The following is a 17056-nucleotide window of genomic DNA, read 5'->3' on the forward strand; positions in this document are numbered from 1 at the left end:
TTAGATAAGTTCCTACACAACACCTTTGCTGTCATTCAAAACCACGTGATGTAAATAAGCATTCAAAAGTCCGAGTCAGCATGAAGAAATCTTTGAATTCGGGACGATCTTCAAAGCGCAGTTGAGAGTAAATTGATGCATCCCAATTGTTCAAAATTGTCAGTATCGATGTGAATTTTATCATTTTATCAATATGTGGTTTAAAAAACACTTAATTAAAATGTGGAAAATGAGCTGTAGTGTCTCTTTAAACAACATTCAATCGATCAATCTTATATGAGTGAGTTTTCTCAAATTCCCTAGACTAGCTATGTAGTACCTCCTGCTGACTAGAAATAATAAAATCTATAGGCTAGCTTTGTAGTTCTTCGTGATAACTAGAAATTATGAAATCCTTAGACTAGTTTTGTATTACCTGTTGACAAGAAATCATAAAATCCCTCAACTAGCTTTGCAGTATCTATTGATGTCTAGAAATTATAAAAAAAACAAAGTGTTTGTAAATATATATATATATATATATATATATATATATATATATATATATAGATATAAAGCACTAAATAATCACAACTAGGTACTGAAAATTTTCGCCCCAGCCCGGGGTCGAACCAGCGACGTACAGCACCCACCGCCTAGCAAGATTGTCAAACCAGTGCGTAAGTCCACTCGGCCACAACGACTTCCCTTATAAAGGAAGCTTTGTTATGCTCCTAAAGCGCTACTTATACACACTGATACAATCCCACACAGTCGCTGTGTCATTCAGTGTTTAAGATATTTTATAAGGAGAGTGGATCTCTCGATGCAATTGTATAGAATATTTAATATAAAGCACAAACAAACAATTATAACACCCAACCTTACGTTTACCCTTAGGATCTAAACGATACATGTGAAAATCAATTAATTAGTATATAAAGCACTAAATAATCACAACTATATATATATATATATATATATATATATATATATATATATATATCGCATAATGAACTTGATAAAGAATTCAATGAAAACAGAATTAATGCCCTTAGATTTAATATTTTGAGACATACATGTATCATTGACTTTTCATATGTAAATTAAAGTTTTGAAATAATTCAAATTTTAACAATAATCATTGGAAAAGACTCTAACAAAATTTATGTTCTCATCATGTATAAATCTAAATAAATCATTGATTTTGCAAAATCGTATGACGTCACACGGGGTGGTACTGCCTATTAGCGTTTCTTTAAACTACTCAATTCCAGTATTGTGCAGTAGCGACATCAGCAAAAGATAATTTCATTTCACAAGAACCGATTTCGTGGTTTCTTAAAAAAAAGTCTTACGATAAGACTCCTCCCCCCTCATGAAATGTTGAACTTCTTTAGAATTTCTCAAAGACTGTTGAGTTTGTTTTAAAAATCTAGAAGTTCCCATATGTACTTCTCTTAATTTTGCATTCTTGATAGGATTTATGAAATTGATCACTCTTGTTTGCATCGACACATGATGATAATAATGAAATTCAGAAAGCTGACGACAGGGAAGCCAAATTCATCCCATTTGTCATAAACATCATTTGATAACTTATATGTTTATTGTAATCCTTCCGGTCTTTCTGTGATTGCCTTTACTCATGCATTATATGAAAGGCGAATATTATGAATAGTGATCAATCTCAGAAATTGTTCAAACATTATGACCATATGTGTCAACAGGAGGAATGCAGAACAAAAATATAGCAATATAGTACAGATCCTATTTAAAGGATGAACAATTACAATGGTAATGTTTAAACACTGTCTCAAAGTAACTAGATTCGCTTACAGAATTTTAAAACCTTATCTGATATCAAATGAATTTCTAAAACCAAACCTAGAAATCTACTCATTGTTCCATTTCAATGAGAAACATTGTTGAAGTAATTTTGAACATGCCATTGTTTGGTATGTGGGCGATTCTTTCATTTCATTCACAAACTGGCAAAATATTTTCCCATGTGATTTTTTTTCAAATGATTACGATGTGTCTTGAAAGTTTGAATTGATTCTGTGTCTACACTTTAAAAGCTTACTAGAAAAAAATATAAATCCGTTTGGTCTAACAACACAACTCAAAATTAATCAATGTTAATTGCCCAATTACCTCATTACAATGACGTGACGGTAATCTCCTATATTAAGTTAGTGTTGGAATTTTGAATATATTTCTTAGAAAGGTTTGGAAAATAATGTAATTTAAACCTTTTACTTATTTTCTAAAGAAAACTAATTGAATGCATGGAATACATTGTGGGGAAAACCACTCATGGAATTATTTTTGAAAGAAAATGTTTTGTCCATTAAAACATGTTCCATACCGTAACGCTTCTATTTTCTGCACTTATGATACACCCATGAACTTCATTGACATATTTCCCGACACTGCAACATTTTATGATGTCATATTAAAACACATGTAATACTTTCTGAATGATGGTTACCAGTGAATGCAAGAAGGCAGCAAATAAGTACATTTTCTTCAGTTGTGGTTAATTAACGTTATCTGTACCGTTCATTGATTTTTGTTTAAATTTGATTAAATAGTCCCTAGCAAACAACGATATAGACACATTCATTCAATTAATTTCCAAAGTAACAAGAATTGCTAAATTAGGACATGATTTGAAAAATATATATGGGATAATGTAAGAAAATATCCATACCGCAACACTCCATACCGTCACATCAGTAACAATAGCGGTACGGATCTATGTTGTGACGGTATGGAAATTCTTTCAATTAAGTTAATAAAATTGATATTATAATTGGAAATTATTTTCAAAATGGCAAATATATAGGGTTTTTAAAAAAACCCATAAAATCACATGAATTTGCTGAAACAGAAAAAGAAATACATGAATTAGACCTATGGTTTCAAAAGCTTAAATCTGGTGCAGTGGCCCATGTCAGAATATTATGTAAGTCTAAGAATGTATGATCTCACAGGGTAAGGGTTCTTACTACTTGTTATATATATATATATATATATATATATATATATATATATATATAAAGATAAGTCAACATTACCGTAGAAAACAGCCAATCTGCATAGCAATGGTAAAACCGGCAGCTAATGAAAAAATGTATAACATACAAGCTACATGTATCTGTCCTGTTTTGTCCAGCCAAATGTGCTTGTTTCAATCCCTCTGAACACGTTTTTCATGAAATTATTCAAGAACGCAATGAATCAGAGGAATCTACAGAAATTGGCATAAGTTGTAATGGAAATGTGACAGCAGAATGAAAAGGTGAAGATAACGAACAGTGATCAATCTAAAACTCCTGTAAGGAATACAAGATAAAGAGTTGGGCAAACATGGACTCTGGACAGGATATACCAGAGGTGATATCACATGCCGAGGAGGAGTAAGCATCAGATTCTCAAGATAGCAAGATAATGAAGGTTACAGATGGAGGTGCAGAACTTATAGGGAAGTGCATCTTCGCAAGTCAATTGTTTCTGATACGCTCCGCTCCATATATGTTTATGTGGAGTGGATCATATCAGAAACCCTTGACTTGGGAAAATGAGGGAAGTGGTGCGTTGTAGAGTCTGATAGAAAACTTTACCCAGGTACAATTTTGGGTGTAGACTATGATTCAGTAGAGATCATGAGCCTATAGAAACATGTATCAAAATGAAATGTAGAAATTGGACATGCACCCAAGCAAGAATTCGTGCAACTGTTGGAGTATACAATGTATATGAATGCGATTGAGTGTGCTTGGTGATCGGACTTATTTGATTAATGTATAGAAGCTGAGATATGAACTAAAAGATGAGTTAAATTCTGTTATTTTGATCAGTTGAGAATTAATGTGTGATGTTGCATTATTTGACAATTTCTTTCATAGAAAATTCCCTGATAGAATATCTCAGTTTGTTAATCAGTCTGTTATTCTGTACCGTAGCACTGATGTCTTACCGTCACAATGCATATTTTAACTAGCAACCTCTTAAAAGCAATGTACAATTATCATCATAATCTTTCAGAGGAACAATTATCTTATGGGATTTCCTGTATGATATAAACAGCCTTGATCTCTGTTCAAATTTGAGCGCAAATCTGAGTTTTTAAGTTCTTAAACGGGGGAAATTTCATTTTCCGTACCATCACCAAATTTCTTGATAAAAGATTATTTCAATTTAATTATCTTTTATAAAAGAATTATACGATGACTGTGCATCTCATCATTTTAGGCCAATTTAAATGTTTAACACCCAATAAATAATTACAAAACAAGTTTAACAATTATGTTACGGTATGAATTTTTTTTAACACGTAACGTCGAGAATGACGTCATTACGTAAAATCCGTAAGTCCAAGTGTGTGGCCAAACAATATTTGACAACTTCAAACTTCATAATATTAGATTATAACTGAAAGGTTGGAAACAATTAACCTCAAATAAAAATCAATACCCATTCTGTAATGTTAACTCAACGAGAGAATAGCCTATGTTTGTGATTGTCTCAATGGTTAGATAAACTATTTTCATATCACGTAGTTGTCCTTGATTTCTATTTAACAATCACTTCTATTGCAATACACACATGTGTTTATTGCGCCGGTGTGGCATGATTTCCGTTCCCGATAATTAAGCTTTCCTATTGAAACTAGATATAGAGATGATATTGGTTGCAGGTTATAATACAGGCTCCGGCCCGCATAGTTGTAGGCAAATACCAATTCCCGAAATATTGAATGTTTATCAAAAAATGTCATGGTTTTTTGAGCCGGCTTGCGATAGCGAGAAGACTCATATGTTCACCGGCACTTCATTTCCGATTTTGAGCACACATGTTTGTTGATACATACGTGAGATAAAGCAAAGAATTCTTAATTTATTGAAATTTCGGCAAAATATGGGAAATATTGTGCATATCAAAGTGGTTGGTTTAAACACACTATTGGTTATTGTGTTCTTGCATTTAAAAGCAGCGTTACCTAATTTCAATCACAGGTGCTTGTGGACAGGACTTCCGGTACCCCCCTTCTTTTATTTTTAAATGTTCAATTCCTTGGGTATTTCGGACGTAGTTTTGATAAAATATGTAACTTCAGAGTTTATCTATTTCAATGGAATACACAAATCTCGCATAGAAACCGTTTTTAAAAATGTCATATCACCGGTCATAATATATGAACAAGGTGTGCAACTCAGCCAGCGACATGTTGAAAAAATCTACACCTGGCTGGGAAATCCTATCGAAAAAACACACCAATAATGCACATACCAACTGAAAAGAACGGTCATTCTAAATCTACTGATGATTCGTGGATTAAATGCATCGCTATTTGGTGCGCAATAACTACTTTACATCGCTCAATTTCATCGTTTTAACCTCGCTACTTCTCATTTCTGACTATAACGAACGGAAGTTGTGATGTTCGAATATTTCTGTCGCAGCCAACTATTTTTAGAATGAGAAAACCCGAGACGAGGTCTTCCGAATACCATTAGCTACACGAAAAGGGAAGAGAATACCGATCATAGTAATCAAGTCTAGCCAAAGCGGATCATGCATGTAATTTCATTTAACTGGTCAATTCGGTTGTGGAAAGATTAGCACATCCACAAATATAATTAAAAACCTCATAGTGTTGGGTAGGTAATTTATCATGGAAATCAGAAAGAACCATGAAAGCACAATATATTGACAATGTTCCACATTCCAGTTATAAGGCCAACTATATAGCATTGGCTAACATTCGTTTTTTGAAAAGAAACAAAATAGTTTATCAAGCCCCTTACATATGATCAGATCCAAATTCGATTAAAAATATAAAAAGTAGGGGGGGGGGAGGGTAACAAATTAATTGATAAAGGAATGTGAAAACTTTATGTTATAACTTAAATATAAGATTAAACAAATATCAACAACCAGCACTTGTACATGCATCGCACACATATTTTGTGCATAGTTCACATCATGATAAAAAAAAAACTACCCGCTTCTACCCCTACCCCATTCCCAATATCATTTTAGATAATTATAATCAAACATCGATCTGTTCAGCATGACCTAATCACAGGGGTTCAGGCCCCCACCCTTCTCCGAAGAACATACATGATTCGACTTTTTGGTTGAAACTCTCTACTGCTTATCAGCAATGTCTTGCAAACACAATAGAGTCAACTCATGTAGGTTATTCGGGGGGGGGGGGGGGGGGCATTGTATCAACACCATTATGATCCAAATCATATCGTATAGGGTTAAGAGTTTACAATGATAGTATATTTGGATATATTAAAAGTGGTATGGTTCCAATAATGTGTAAGTGTGCATGTCTTTAAAGTCCTTCCACAACCGATTTGAAATATTTTGATCGGTATTCTCTTTCCTTTTCGTGTAGCTAATGGTATTCGGAAGACCTCGTCCCGGGTTTTCTCGTTCTAAAAATAGTTGGCTGCGACAGAAATATTCGAACATTGCAACTTCCGTTCGTTATAGTCAGAAATGAGAAGTGCCTAGGTTAAAACGATGAAATTGAGCGGTGTGAAGTAGTTATTGCGCAGCAAATAGCGATGCATTTAATCCACGAATCATCAGTAGATTTAGAATGACCGTTCTTTTCAGTTGGTATATGCATTATTGGTGTTTTTTCGATAGGATTTCTCAGCGAGGTATAGATTTTTTCAACATGTCGCTGGCTGAGTTGCACACCTTGTTCATATATTATGATCGGTGATATGACATTTTTAAAAAACGGTTTCTATGCGAGATTTGTGTATTCCATTGAAATAGCTAAACTCTGAAGTTACATATTTTATCAAAAATACGTCCGAAATACCCAAGGAATTGAACATTTAAAAATAAAAGAAGGGGGTACCGGAAGTCCTGTCCACAAGCACCTGTGATTTCAATATGTTCGTTATCATTTGGTTTGGAGACAACTCGAACGTGCATGAATCCGTTATGTACATTGTTCAATCTCTACCCAGAGTTATCGTTCCTTCCCATCACACTTAAGGTGGCAAACGGCTTTGTCGAAAATATGCTATCGAAAAGCATCTTTATTAGGACGGATCAAATATTTTGGAACTTTACTGATATTGGATGAAATTATGATCGACTAAAAATACATATTCAAGACAATTATATTTTATATTTAGACTGAGCACGTAATTCGGCGTCAGATGGTTTTAGAAAATATGCCTGTGATATTGATGTCATCAATGGATTTCGATATTGTGAGGGTATAATGATGTTGAAATTCAACTTTAATACATGAACGTTTTTAACAGCCTCTGTAGTTATGAAAACGCTGCAGAGTTCTAGAGATTCCGATTGATAATTGTTGAAATAATATTGTACCACGTGTTGAAATTTTTTGCCGGTTTATGTTTTATTTTAATTTGAAATGAATAAGTCATTTCTAAAATGTTCTCAGGATAGCAGCACTTTTCAAATAGTCTAACGTTTCTTTGGTTTACTCATTGAGATACTTTGAGGGTACGCTCTTGCAAGAAATCGATTTGTAAGACCCACCCATCTGCCAACTTATCAACAATAAAGCATTAGTGTTTTCCTACAGTATAGGTAGAAAATATTTCAGAGAATTTATAAGAAAGGCATTGTTCTAAAATTAGCAGGCTTATAAATATCTGCAAACATTTCTCCATTTAAGTGTAAAATATTTTTTTCATGAAGAAAAATAGTTGATCCACCACTTCTTGCAAATGAAATGCATCAGACTATCATGATGCTGTCATAATGACAAGCGCATCGTGATCAAATTTTTGCCTATATATCAGGGTGTCAGATTACATTAACAACACAGAATCCCCGTTGAATGGTAAGTTTTTGTGTAGTGCTGTACTTCCATGCTATTTAGAAACATTAATTATTTTCCTGATGTTTTGAAAGATTGTGATATTTTGTTGTTAATGTGTGATGTCACAAATACACATCCCTGTATAGATTAGGACACGCCTCCTTACTGGAATCTTAACTGTGCTGTGTTACAATCACCTTAGCAGTGTTATTCCACATGTAAATCCATTATTCTAACAGGATTCTGACGAAAATATATCTGGAATCCTTAACTGAACTCTATATTTGCTTTGTTTAAATAAATAGGCAACGAACTAGTTAAAAATATCATTTACGTACGCGCATGTTATGTTTTTGCGATAATACTTCATGTAAACAGAACGAAGAATGAGATGATCAAGATATTTGAAGACTTCAAGAAAATAATTTGTATCGATACCCTCTACGAATTGTGTCCGGGCTGTTATTGTTTTAATGTCTTTTGCGGATGTAAAACAGATGTAAAACTTGTCCTTTGATGTTTTACATACAAGTACCGATAAATGATAATCTCATGTAGATATGCTGGGTACCAAGGATAGTGACCTTTCATATTGAACTTTTCTGGTCACACAATTTTTGAAGCTTTTATGGGTAAATTCCTCTAGCCGATGTGTCGAGATCCTGGTTTATGACGTTGCATTTCCATAGATATCTAGTGAAGCATAATAGGCATATTTCACAATACAAGATTCAGAGTTAAAGTTTATTAGACAATGCTGTATACCCCATCCCTTGTTGGAAATGGCGGGCGAGTCGACTCTGGGGCCCTTGAATCCTGACGGGCGAGTCGATTCTGGGGCCCTTGAGGCCTAGCGGGCGAGTCGACTCTGGGGCTCTTGAGGCCTGTGATTGCTGCTTTCATGGTTATAAAATAATTAAAACAAAGATCATTATAACCGGATATCTACGTCTATTGCTGTTTTCTAAAATAAAAACATAATATTGTTTGCGTTATGGAGGTTTAATGGGCGATACATGTAATTTTCCTGTAAACAGGAGATGTAACACTTGTTTACTTGGGCAGTAATTATACAACTTCTAATTATACAACTTCTAATTATACAACTTCTAATTATATAACTTCTAATTATATAACTTCTAATCATACAACTTCTAATTATACAACTTCTAATTATACAACTTCTAATTATAAAACTTCTAATTATACAACTTCAAACATGCAGTCATGCGAATCGTTCTCATTTTCGCAATGTTATGTGAGATTATGGCAGAGACGATTTGCTTCACTCGAATTGAATTGTTGACCATATTCATTTCTTTCTTATTTTTTATATTTCCATTTTCTTAATGTTTGATAAAATTCTCACCCACTACATTTCTATTTCACCAAATTTAGAACCTTATCAAACCTTATCTGATATTAAATTAATTTCTAAAACCACAACCTAGAACTTTACTCATTGTTCCGTTTCAATGAGAAACATTGTTGAAGTAATGTTGAGCATACCATTGTTTGGTATGTTTGTGATTGTCTCAATTGTTAGATAAACTATTTCATATTACGTAGTTGTCCTTGATTTTTATATCACAATCACTTCTATTGCAATATGCACATGTGTTTATTGCACCGGTGTGGTATGATTTGCAATCCTGATGAGTAAGCAATCCTACCGAACCTATACATACCAATAATTTTTGTTTCTAAATATAATGCAGGATCTGGGCCAAGTATTTCTATGCAAACAAAGAAGTTCCCGAAATATTGAATGTTTACCAACATTTGTCGCGGGTTTTGTTTCGTTCATGGTTATACAATAATTAAAACAAATATCATTATAATCGGATATCTACGTCTATTGCTGTGTTTTCTAAAATTAAAAAAAATAGTATTTGCGTTATGGAGGTTCAATGGGCGATATATGTACTTATCCTGCTTCTGTAAACAGTAGATGTAAAACTTGTTTACTTAGGTAGTAATTATACATTGTCAACTTCTACCAAGCAAACATGCAGCCCTGTGAATCCTTAGCATTTCCACATTGTTAGATAAGATTCAAGCAGAGGGAACTACATGTAGCTTCCCTCGAAGCTGAGTTGAATTCTTGACAATATTTCTTTCTTTCTTTTTAAAAAAATTCATATTTCCATTTCCTTACTGTTTGATAAAAATTCTCTCATCCATTACCTTTCTAATTTGCCAGATTTAGTTCAAATTTGCCTGATCACGATCGTTACTTAAATGTTATATAAATAAACAAACGGCGGTGATAAGGAAGGTAGAAAATAGGGCTGACTTCAGATAAATTTAGTTTTCGGTTTAGTATCATATTGAATGCCCACTCCCACCACCATCACCACTCTACCAAATATAGTTTCCTCATTTTTAAACTTCGAAAGATAGTTATGTTAAAGGCTTTATATATAGTGTACACAGTGTACTTAAAGGACACATCGCATGTTTTTAAACTTTTTAATTTTTTCAGCAAAATTTATTCATTTCATGCCTGAAACTACTTTACATGTGTATTAAATGAAACAGTTTGCGTAGTTTTCGACGTTGAAAGCGATGAAATTCAAATCTTGCGATATGCATATTTTCTTCGATATTTTACGCGCCATTATCTGTGATGTCATATGCGACCTCGAGCGAGAAGATTTGAAAACAGTTGTTAGCCATTTCATAAACAGATGATATTTAATTGACAAACAAAGAATTATCACATTATCGGCTTGTAAATAACACTGCATTAGGGTGTGTTGTGCCGTTTAAGGGTGTACTTGCTGTCAGTAGAGAGGATTTGGACTGTTGTTTTTTTTAATTTTCGAAGGAAGGTATGAGGGACAAGACGTGAATATTTTTTGTCGGCACAAGGACTTTGCCATAAAACAAAACCGAGTATAATTTGTCTCTGTACTTTTTCAAACAAGCACTTGGACAAAGACGTAGATAAACTGCGGGAAAATGGTTCTATCGAAGTTATGCACTGTTACATATAGGCCTACGGCATATGCTTTCCGTTCTGCTCTCAAATTCAGTACACACTCGCACCAACTGACCTTCACCTTGTAACAAGATATAGGCAGAACTTTGCTAGCCGTGTCTACCAACTGTTAGTTTAAAAAAAGAAATTTAAAGATAAAAGATAATTAAACTTTCAATTATAAATAATAAAATAGATAAACTTTTATATAAATAAAACTGTAAACAAACTTATGCTCAGCAATGGTAATACTATTTCTTCACAGACAGATATTTTAGCAGAAATTGAGAAATTCTACAAAAATCTTTATTCTAGTTATGATAATAAATTACATGATGTAAACATTGATACCATTATTGATAAGAATGATGTTAGAATACTTGATGACAACATGTCAAAAACATTAGAGGGATATATAAACAATGAAGAAGCCCTTTTAGCACTTAAAAATATGTCTAATGGTAAAAGTCCTGGAAGTGATGGATTCACAGCAGAATTTTTCAAATTTTTTTGGAAAGATCTTGGATGTTTTTTAATTAGGTCAATAAACAATAATCTACATAGATTTACGATTAAATGATGTTTACATGGAATCACTGTCTAAACACTATTTGGTAATGCCATTTCTGTAAACAACTGTAATTAGCGTTGTTGCTTTTCTAAAATAAACAATGCAATTATTATTAAATTTATTTTTGGAGAAGTTAGATAGGCCTAAATTATGATACGATTACGTGTCATTGACAACTAGGCCTGCTGTCACGGGTGCATTTCGGAAAAAAAATATAGTAATAAAAATGATCAAACTTATTGTGAAAATCACAATACTTTTAAATTATTTTATTCAAGCAATTTTATTAATCATTATTATTTTTTATCTACTTATAAAAAAGTTCAATATTGAAATTACTTGAATCTGTGTCTATGTGTAACTTTACAAATCCCCATGCTTGAAAATCTCAATAATCCTTTTTTTTTTTTTTTTTTTTTTTTTTATCTATGAGCGTCAATATAAATCAGACATATGAAGTAATTCAATTAACATTATCAACAGTCTCGCTTAAAATCAGCATTTTGCAAATTCTATGGTCGTTATAACGATCAATACAACCTATCATTGGGTCAAATGCTGTCTGACTTGTTTCATATCGATTGTTAGGCCGTTTTTTGCACACTAGTTTTGATGGATTACTCCGTTTACCTGATTAAGATATAGGGTTCAGGGCAGATGTGACTGGCCGACAGGGGATGGTTACTCCCCCTAGCCACCTGATCCCATCTATGATATATCTAGAGGTCAATATTTGCCAAACGTTCTATATTGTAACACTTATAGGAATTATGACATGATCACTGTTTGTTATCTTTGCCTTTCATCATCTTTAGATTTTCCTTTATTTTCATATAAAGTTTTGTAAGGAACACATTTTGAGTGTGATTGATGCGTATTCATTATAAAATGATCAATCTTATAGTTTGTTGCTTAATTTTAGTGCTGCTATAGCTAACAGCCATAATTTTTTCATTGCCATATTTTTGTATTTCTTTGTCACGAAGATAAATCTTAGTCACAGATATATTTTTTCGAAAAATGTCATAACATGCTAGTAACAGGTGGTATAGAGCAAAGGTGTTGTGTAGGTGTGATGGGGTGTTGTGTGGGTGTGACGGGGGTGTTGTGCGGGTGTGATAGGGTGCTACGGGGGTGATGTGAGTGTGTGATTGGGTTCTGTGCTGTTGTGATTGGTGTTGTGTGGGTTTTATGAGGTGTGCGGGTGTGATGGTGGTGTTCTGTGGGTGTGACGGTGTGTTGTGCGTGTGTGATGTGGTGCTGTGAGGTTGTGATGGTGGTGTTGTGATGGTAGGAAGGAGTTATATGGGTGTGACAGGATGCTGTGCGGGTGTGACGGATGAATGGGAGGTGTTTACTCTCTTACGTACCCCATTCTACCTGATACTTCCAGGGGTCCTTCATTACACTAAAATTGTATTTAATGGCCAGTGAAAGTATGATTTCACTATCGAAAGAGTGTGGTTTTTTAAAAAGGAATTTAGATAAATATCGCAAAAGATATTAGTAAATAATGGTTTTGATTTTCATAAATGTTTAGTTTAAAAAAAACATAAAACTGTGTCCTTAAGGTAAGGGGCATCAGCTGTCATTTTGTCACAAAAATTGAATCTAATGAAAATTGCTTTATATTATATAGTTCAGTAATAACACCATTGTTTAATAATTTCAATTACATTTTTACCTCAAAGAATGAACATGAATATGTGATTTTGATGATTTAATAATTATTGTTTTGCAAGACAATAATTCTTCCTTAGATATTTCTTTACGCTAAAAGTGGTTATTTAAAGTAATTTTATTAGCTTTGTCTTGTGTTTGAACAAAATAAATGTTTTCATTAGTCATTGTTATATATTCTGTCTTTGAAAGATTTTGAGATAAAATGGTTCTCATCATTTTCACAGCTAATGCCCCCTTAAACTATTCATATCATGCCTCAAATCACAGCTATACACCCTTTTTATCATTTCGGAAAATCACCAACAATAAAACAAAATAATTGACAGCTTGTATCGCTCTTTTGATTGTGAAAGTATACTTCATATAAGGTGCTTTATGGAACAAATTAATAAACATTTGATGCAATGATTCACCTTAGTAGTGTTTATGAGATTGGTTGCAGTGTTTTATCTTCACCTTTTCATCAACATTAGAAAAGAAACAGCATTCAACCCAACTTCATAATTTATTGATGACTTTTCTGATATGTATCATTCCGTCTAACCTGTTTCCAGACCATACATTAAATGTTCTTGAGTTTTATTCATTGCGATCTAATTAAGCAATCCCGTGTTTATGATTTCCGGTTAATGATGATGTCTTTATAATTTAGCAATCTTCGAAGCAATCAACTAACAACGTTGGAGAAGGGAGCGTTTGAAGGATTGGGAAATTTACAGTATCTGTAAGTATCTCTACATACACTTTGCTCACTATGAACTATTTTTTAATTGGAATCTGAACTATTCTATTTAAAAATGAATACTAATGTTATTGAAATATATTTTAGCCGACCCCTTTTTCTATTCCTATAAAGCAGAGTTTATTCAAAAGTCTCAAAAGCCATTCTTGTTGTGGCGTCGACACTTAGATATATTGACAACGTTTATCTATTAACAATAATCATTTTCATTCATATATCGACTCGATATATCCCGGTGAACGCGAAATAAAGGCACCACAGAGTCCTCAACATTTCCTTCGTACATATACATTTTATTGAAAATAGATATTAACCATAAACTAACTGACTATTAATACATGCATATTTATCTATCTATTTAATGTAACTAAGAAATGATTATGTCTATTTATCATAGTAGTTAATATATTGACAGTTGTAATTAAGGTGATAAGAACTTATGTTGAAACCATTGTATATGATACACACTCATACAATGAAATCTGTTTAAATCAATCGTATTTATGTAGGCATATTTGCCATTATTACCGCCATATGATGTATACATTTCTAAATTTATTCAATACGCATGTGCTTGTTCTACGTATTATCAGGCTACTAAAGTTGATGTTACAGGGGTTTCAAATATCTCCTTTTTAATCAGAATTTCGCAATTTTTATGGTCGTTACAATGATTTAGTCTGCCAATGCAACTTATCTTTAAATAGAGTGCTCTCTGACATGTTTCATAGCGATTGTTAGGCCTTTCTTGGGGCACTGATTTGACTAAAAATTAATCGGTTTACCTGATCAAGGGATATGGCTCACGGCATGTGGGCTGTGACCGACTGTGACCGGTCGACAGGGGATGGTTACTCCTTCTAGGCACCTTATCCCACCTCTAATATATCCAGTAGTTCGTGTTTGCCCAGCTCTCTATTTTGTATTCCTTATATGAGTTATGAGATTGATCACTTTTCCTTATCTTCACCTTTTATTGACACCATCATGTATGTAAGAAAACTTGTGTGGTTTTTGAAATTTATAAAGGTAGGAAATGTCGTTCAAACATGTAAATGTACATATACGATATCGAAGTTTAAAGAACATTATAGTAAACAGATTATTGGAGGGAATACTATTAAAATAACATAAATAAAGGCGATTAGAAAGTAAGGTGTGATTTATATAGCCGCCCATTGGGTGAAATCGAAAGAAAACTGCTAGATTTTTTAAGCACATAAACAAATATAAAATCATTATCAAGAAAATTTATAATTGGTTTTTAAATTGTAAGTTTAGGGCCTAATTTGGGTGCTTATCACTGGCGGATCTAAAATGGACTTGTGGGAGGGCATACCCCTAAAAATTTTAAAGGCTTCATAAAATTATGTTTCCTTTGTTAGAATACAATTTAGATTTACTTTTTTGATGGAATAGATAAATAACATATATAAAAGGAATCTCTTCATTGATTTGTTTTCTTTAAAAACAATATCATGAAATGTTAAGCTCAACGTTTATATGTCTGTTTATGTGTTGATATTGGATGTGTCGTGTTAAAATGTCGTAGTACTTAAAATAAGTTATGTTAAGATCAGCGGGTGCGCATCAAAAGATCGTGAAATGTACAATACTTACTGGCACTAAAGAACTTCATCGACGTTGAGAGAATGTTTTATTTTCATTTTGTGACAGTACTTTTTATCTAAAGAATTCTTATTTATTTCTGAGTACATGTATATCAATAAAAATTCAGCTGGTAACCCGCTTGCACCCGACCTTTTGTTTACAAATACGACTTATTGATGTTTTCCAAAAGTAAAATGTTATGGGTTATTCAACTGACTGTCATACACCTGCACTAATGTACCCCTCTCTGATTTTGTTCTATTCTGACGTTTTCGGGAAAGGGCTACAAATCCACAGGATCTTCGTAATGGTTCAAAATATTTTTCCCATTAACTTGTAATAAACCCCTAGTATTTGTCTCCAATGTTATTTACACCAAAACATCTTACTAACTTTGTGCTTGGGTATGTCTAATAGAGGTGTTTTTTTTATTTGAATATCACGTACAACATGCTAAATTCTTCGTCTGCTCCTCCATGCTTGTTATCGTGAGATCTTGTAGGTGGATCAACTGAAAAACTTAAACATTGACAATCATCTCTAAAATGTAGATAATTGAGTCATTCCGACAAAGGAGGGAAAATGATATGGTGGCAGAACAAATATACATTCTGCTTTCGTTTTTTAACTTGATATCAAATTCAAACTTTATTTAATACTGACGAATCCGCTTTTTCCTCCGTACTCGTCCATTGATGTAAACACTACCTTACATTGGCATATAGCGCCCGGAATTTGAAACTTCAGTAAATCATACATGGCGCATAAATATGAATCTAAATATGAATATATAGAAATTGCTGCAAACGGTAAAATAGAGCTTCGGAAATCGTAATATGCAGATTGTAAATTCAGATAATGTCAAAGAAACATAGAATATCATTTTATTTACGTAAAGAAAGTCAGCTAATATGTAGAATGATCGAAAATGTTGCAGTAGTGAATCACTCCCGCATCTGCAATATTACTGATATCCTAAGACGTTTTAACCCCCCCCCCCCTCCCCAATGAAAAATCTAAAGGGAGCACATCATTACAGCTAGAAATTACAATGCGGGGAATTTACGATAGCTGTCTCAGTCAAAATATGGGTAGTATCGTTTCGGTTTTTAACCGTAAGAGTTCTAGAACTCTTAAGTAATTTCACCACAAAATTATAGTGTATTTTACTACGGAAGTTCTAAACCTAGTTGCGTAAAGCACTTTAGTGTATTTTTAGAAAAGCGCCAATACTCTGCATAGCGTTCAACATAAAAACAAGTTTAACTATCGATCTTAATTATTGTGTTTTATTTTGATAATTCTACAGGTGTAAAATCTTTTTTCATATTGTCATCTAATTTCATTTCTTTTGATTGTGTTTTATTGTTACATTCTTCTGCTCATCTTTTTAATACACCTTAGCGTAATTTGTTTTATATAAGGCGCTATCTAAATTTTGTTATTATATTTGCAACCGGAGTGTCCAGGACTCAATCCCTGACGGTAACACACAATACGTTTGAAATGAAATATATAGTGATTGTTTATTTGTCAATCAACTCACAAGTGATGTGAAAGTATGGCTGCTTATGAGATACCTTGCAAACCGATATCATCTCTCACGGCCACTGTTGTCGCGATAAAAAACAAAAACTTATTTCAAGA

At 33.2% G+C, this 17056-nt stretch overlaps 1 protein-coding gene across 50 annotated transcripts in view; it reads left to right on the forward strand.

Moving 5' to 3' along the window:
- The window catches only part of LOC125659436 (leucine-rich repeat-containing protein 15-like), a 615079-nt gene that overhangs the window by 191942 nt on the left and 406081 nt on the right, over nt 1–17056 (forward strand). For 45 of the 50 annotated variants that reach the window (XM_056149061.1, XM_056149041.1, XM_056149038.1 and 42 more), the window contains one exon: nt 13709–13780. The exons of the other annotated variants lie outside the window; for them this stretch is intronic. In XM_056149061.1, the coding sequence (XP_056005036.1) occupies nt 13709–13780 (72 nt within the window). The remainder of the gene's footprint in view (nt 1–13708; nt 13781–17056) is intronic. 50 annotated transcript variants of the gene reach the window in all.

Source organism: Ostrea edulis, chromosome 9 (genome assembly GCF_947568905.1).
Source record: "Ostrea edulis chromosome 9, xbOstEdul1.1, whole genome shotgun sequence".
Taxonomy (NCBI): Eukaryota; Metazoa; Mollusca; class Bivalvia; order Ostreida; family Ostreidae; genus Ostrea; species Ostrea edulis.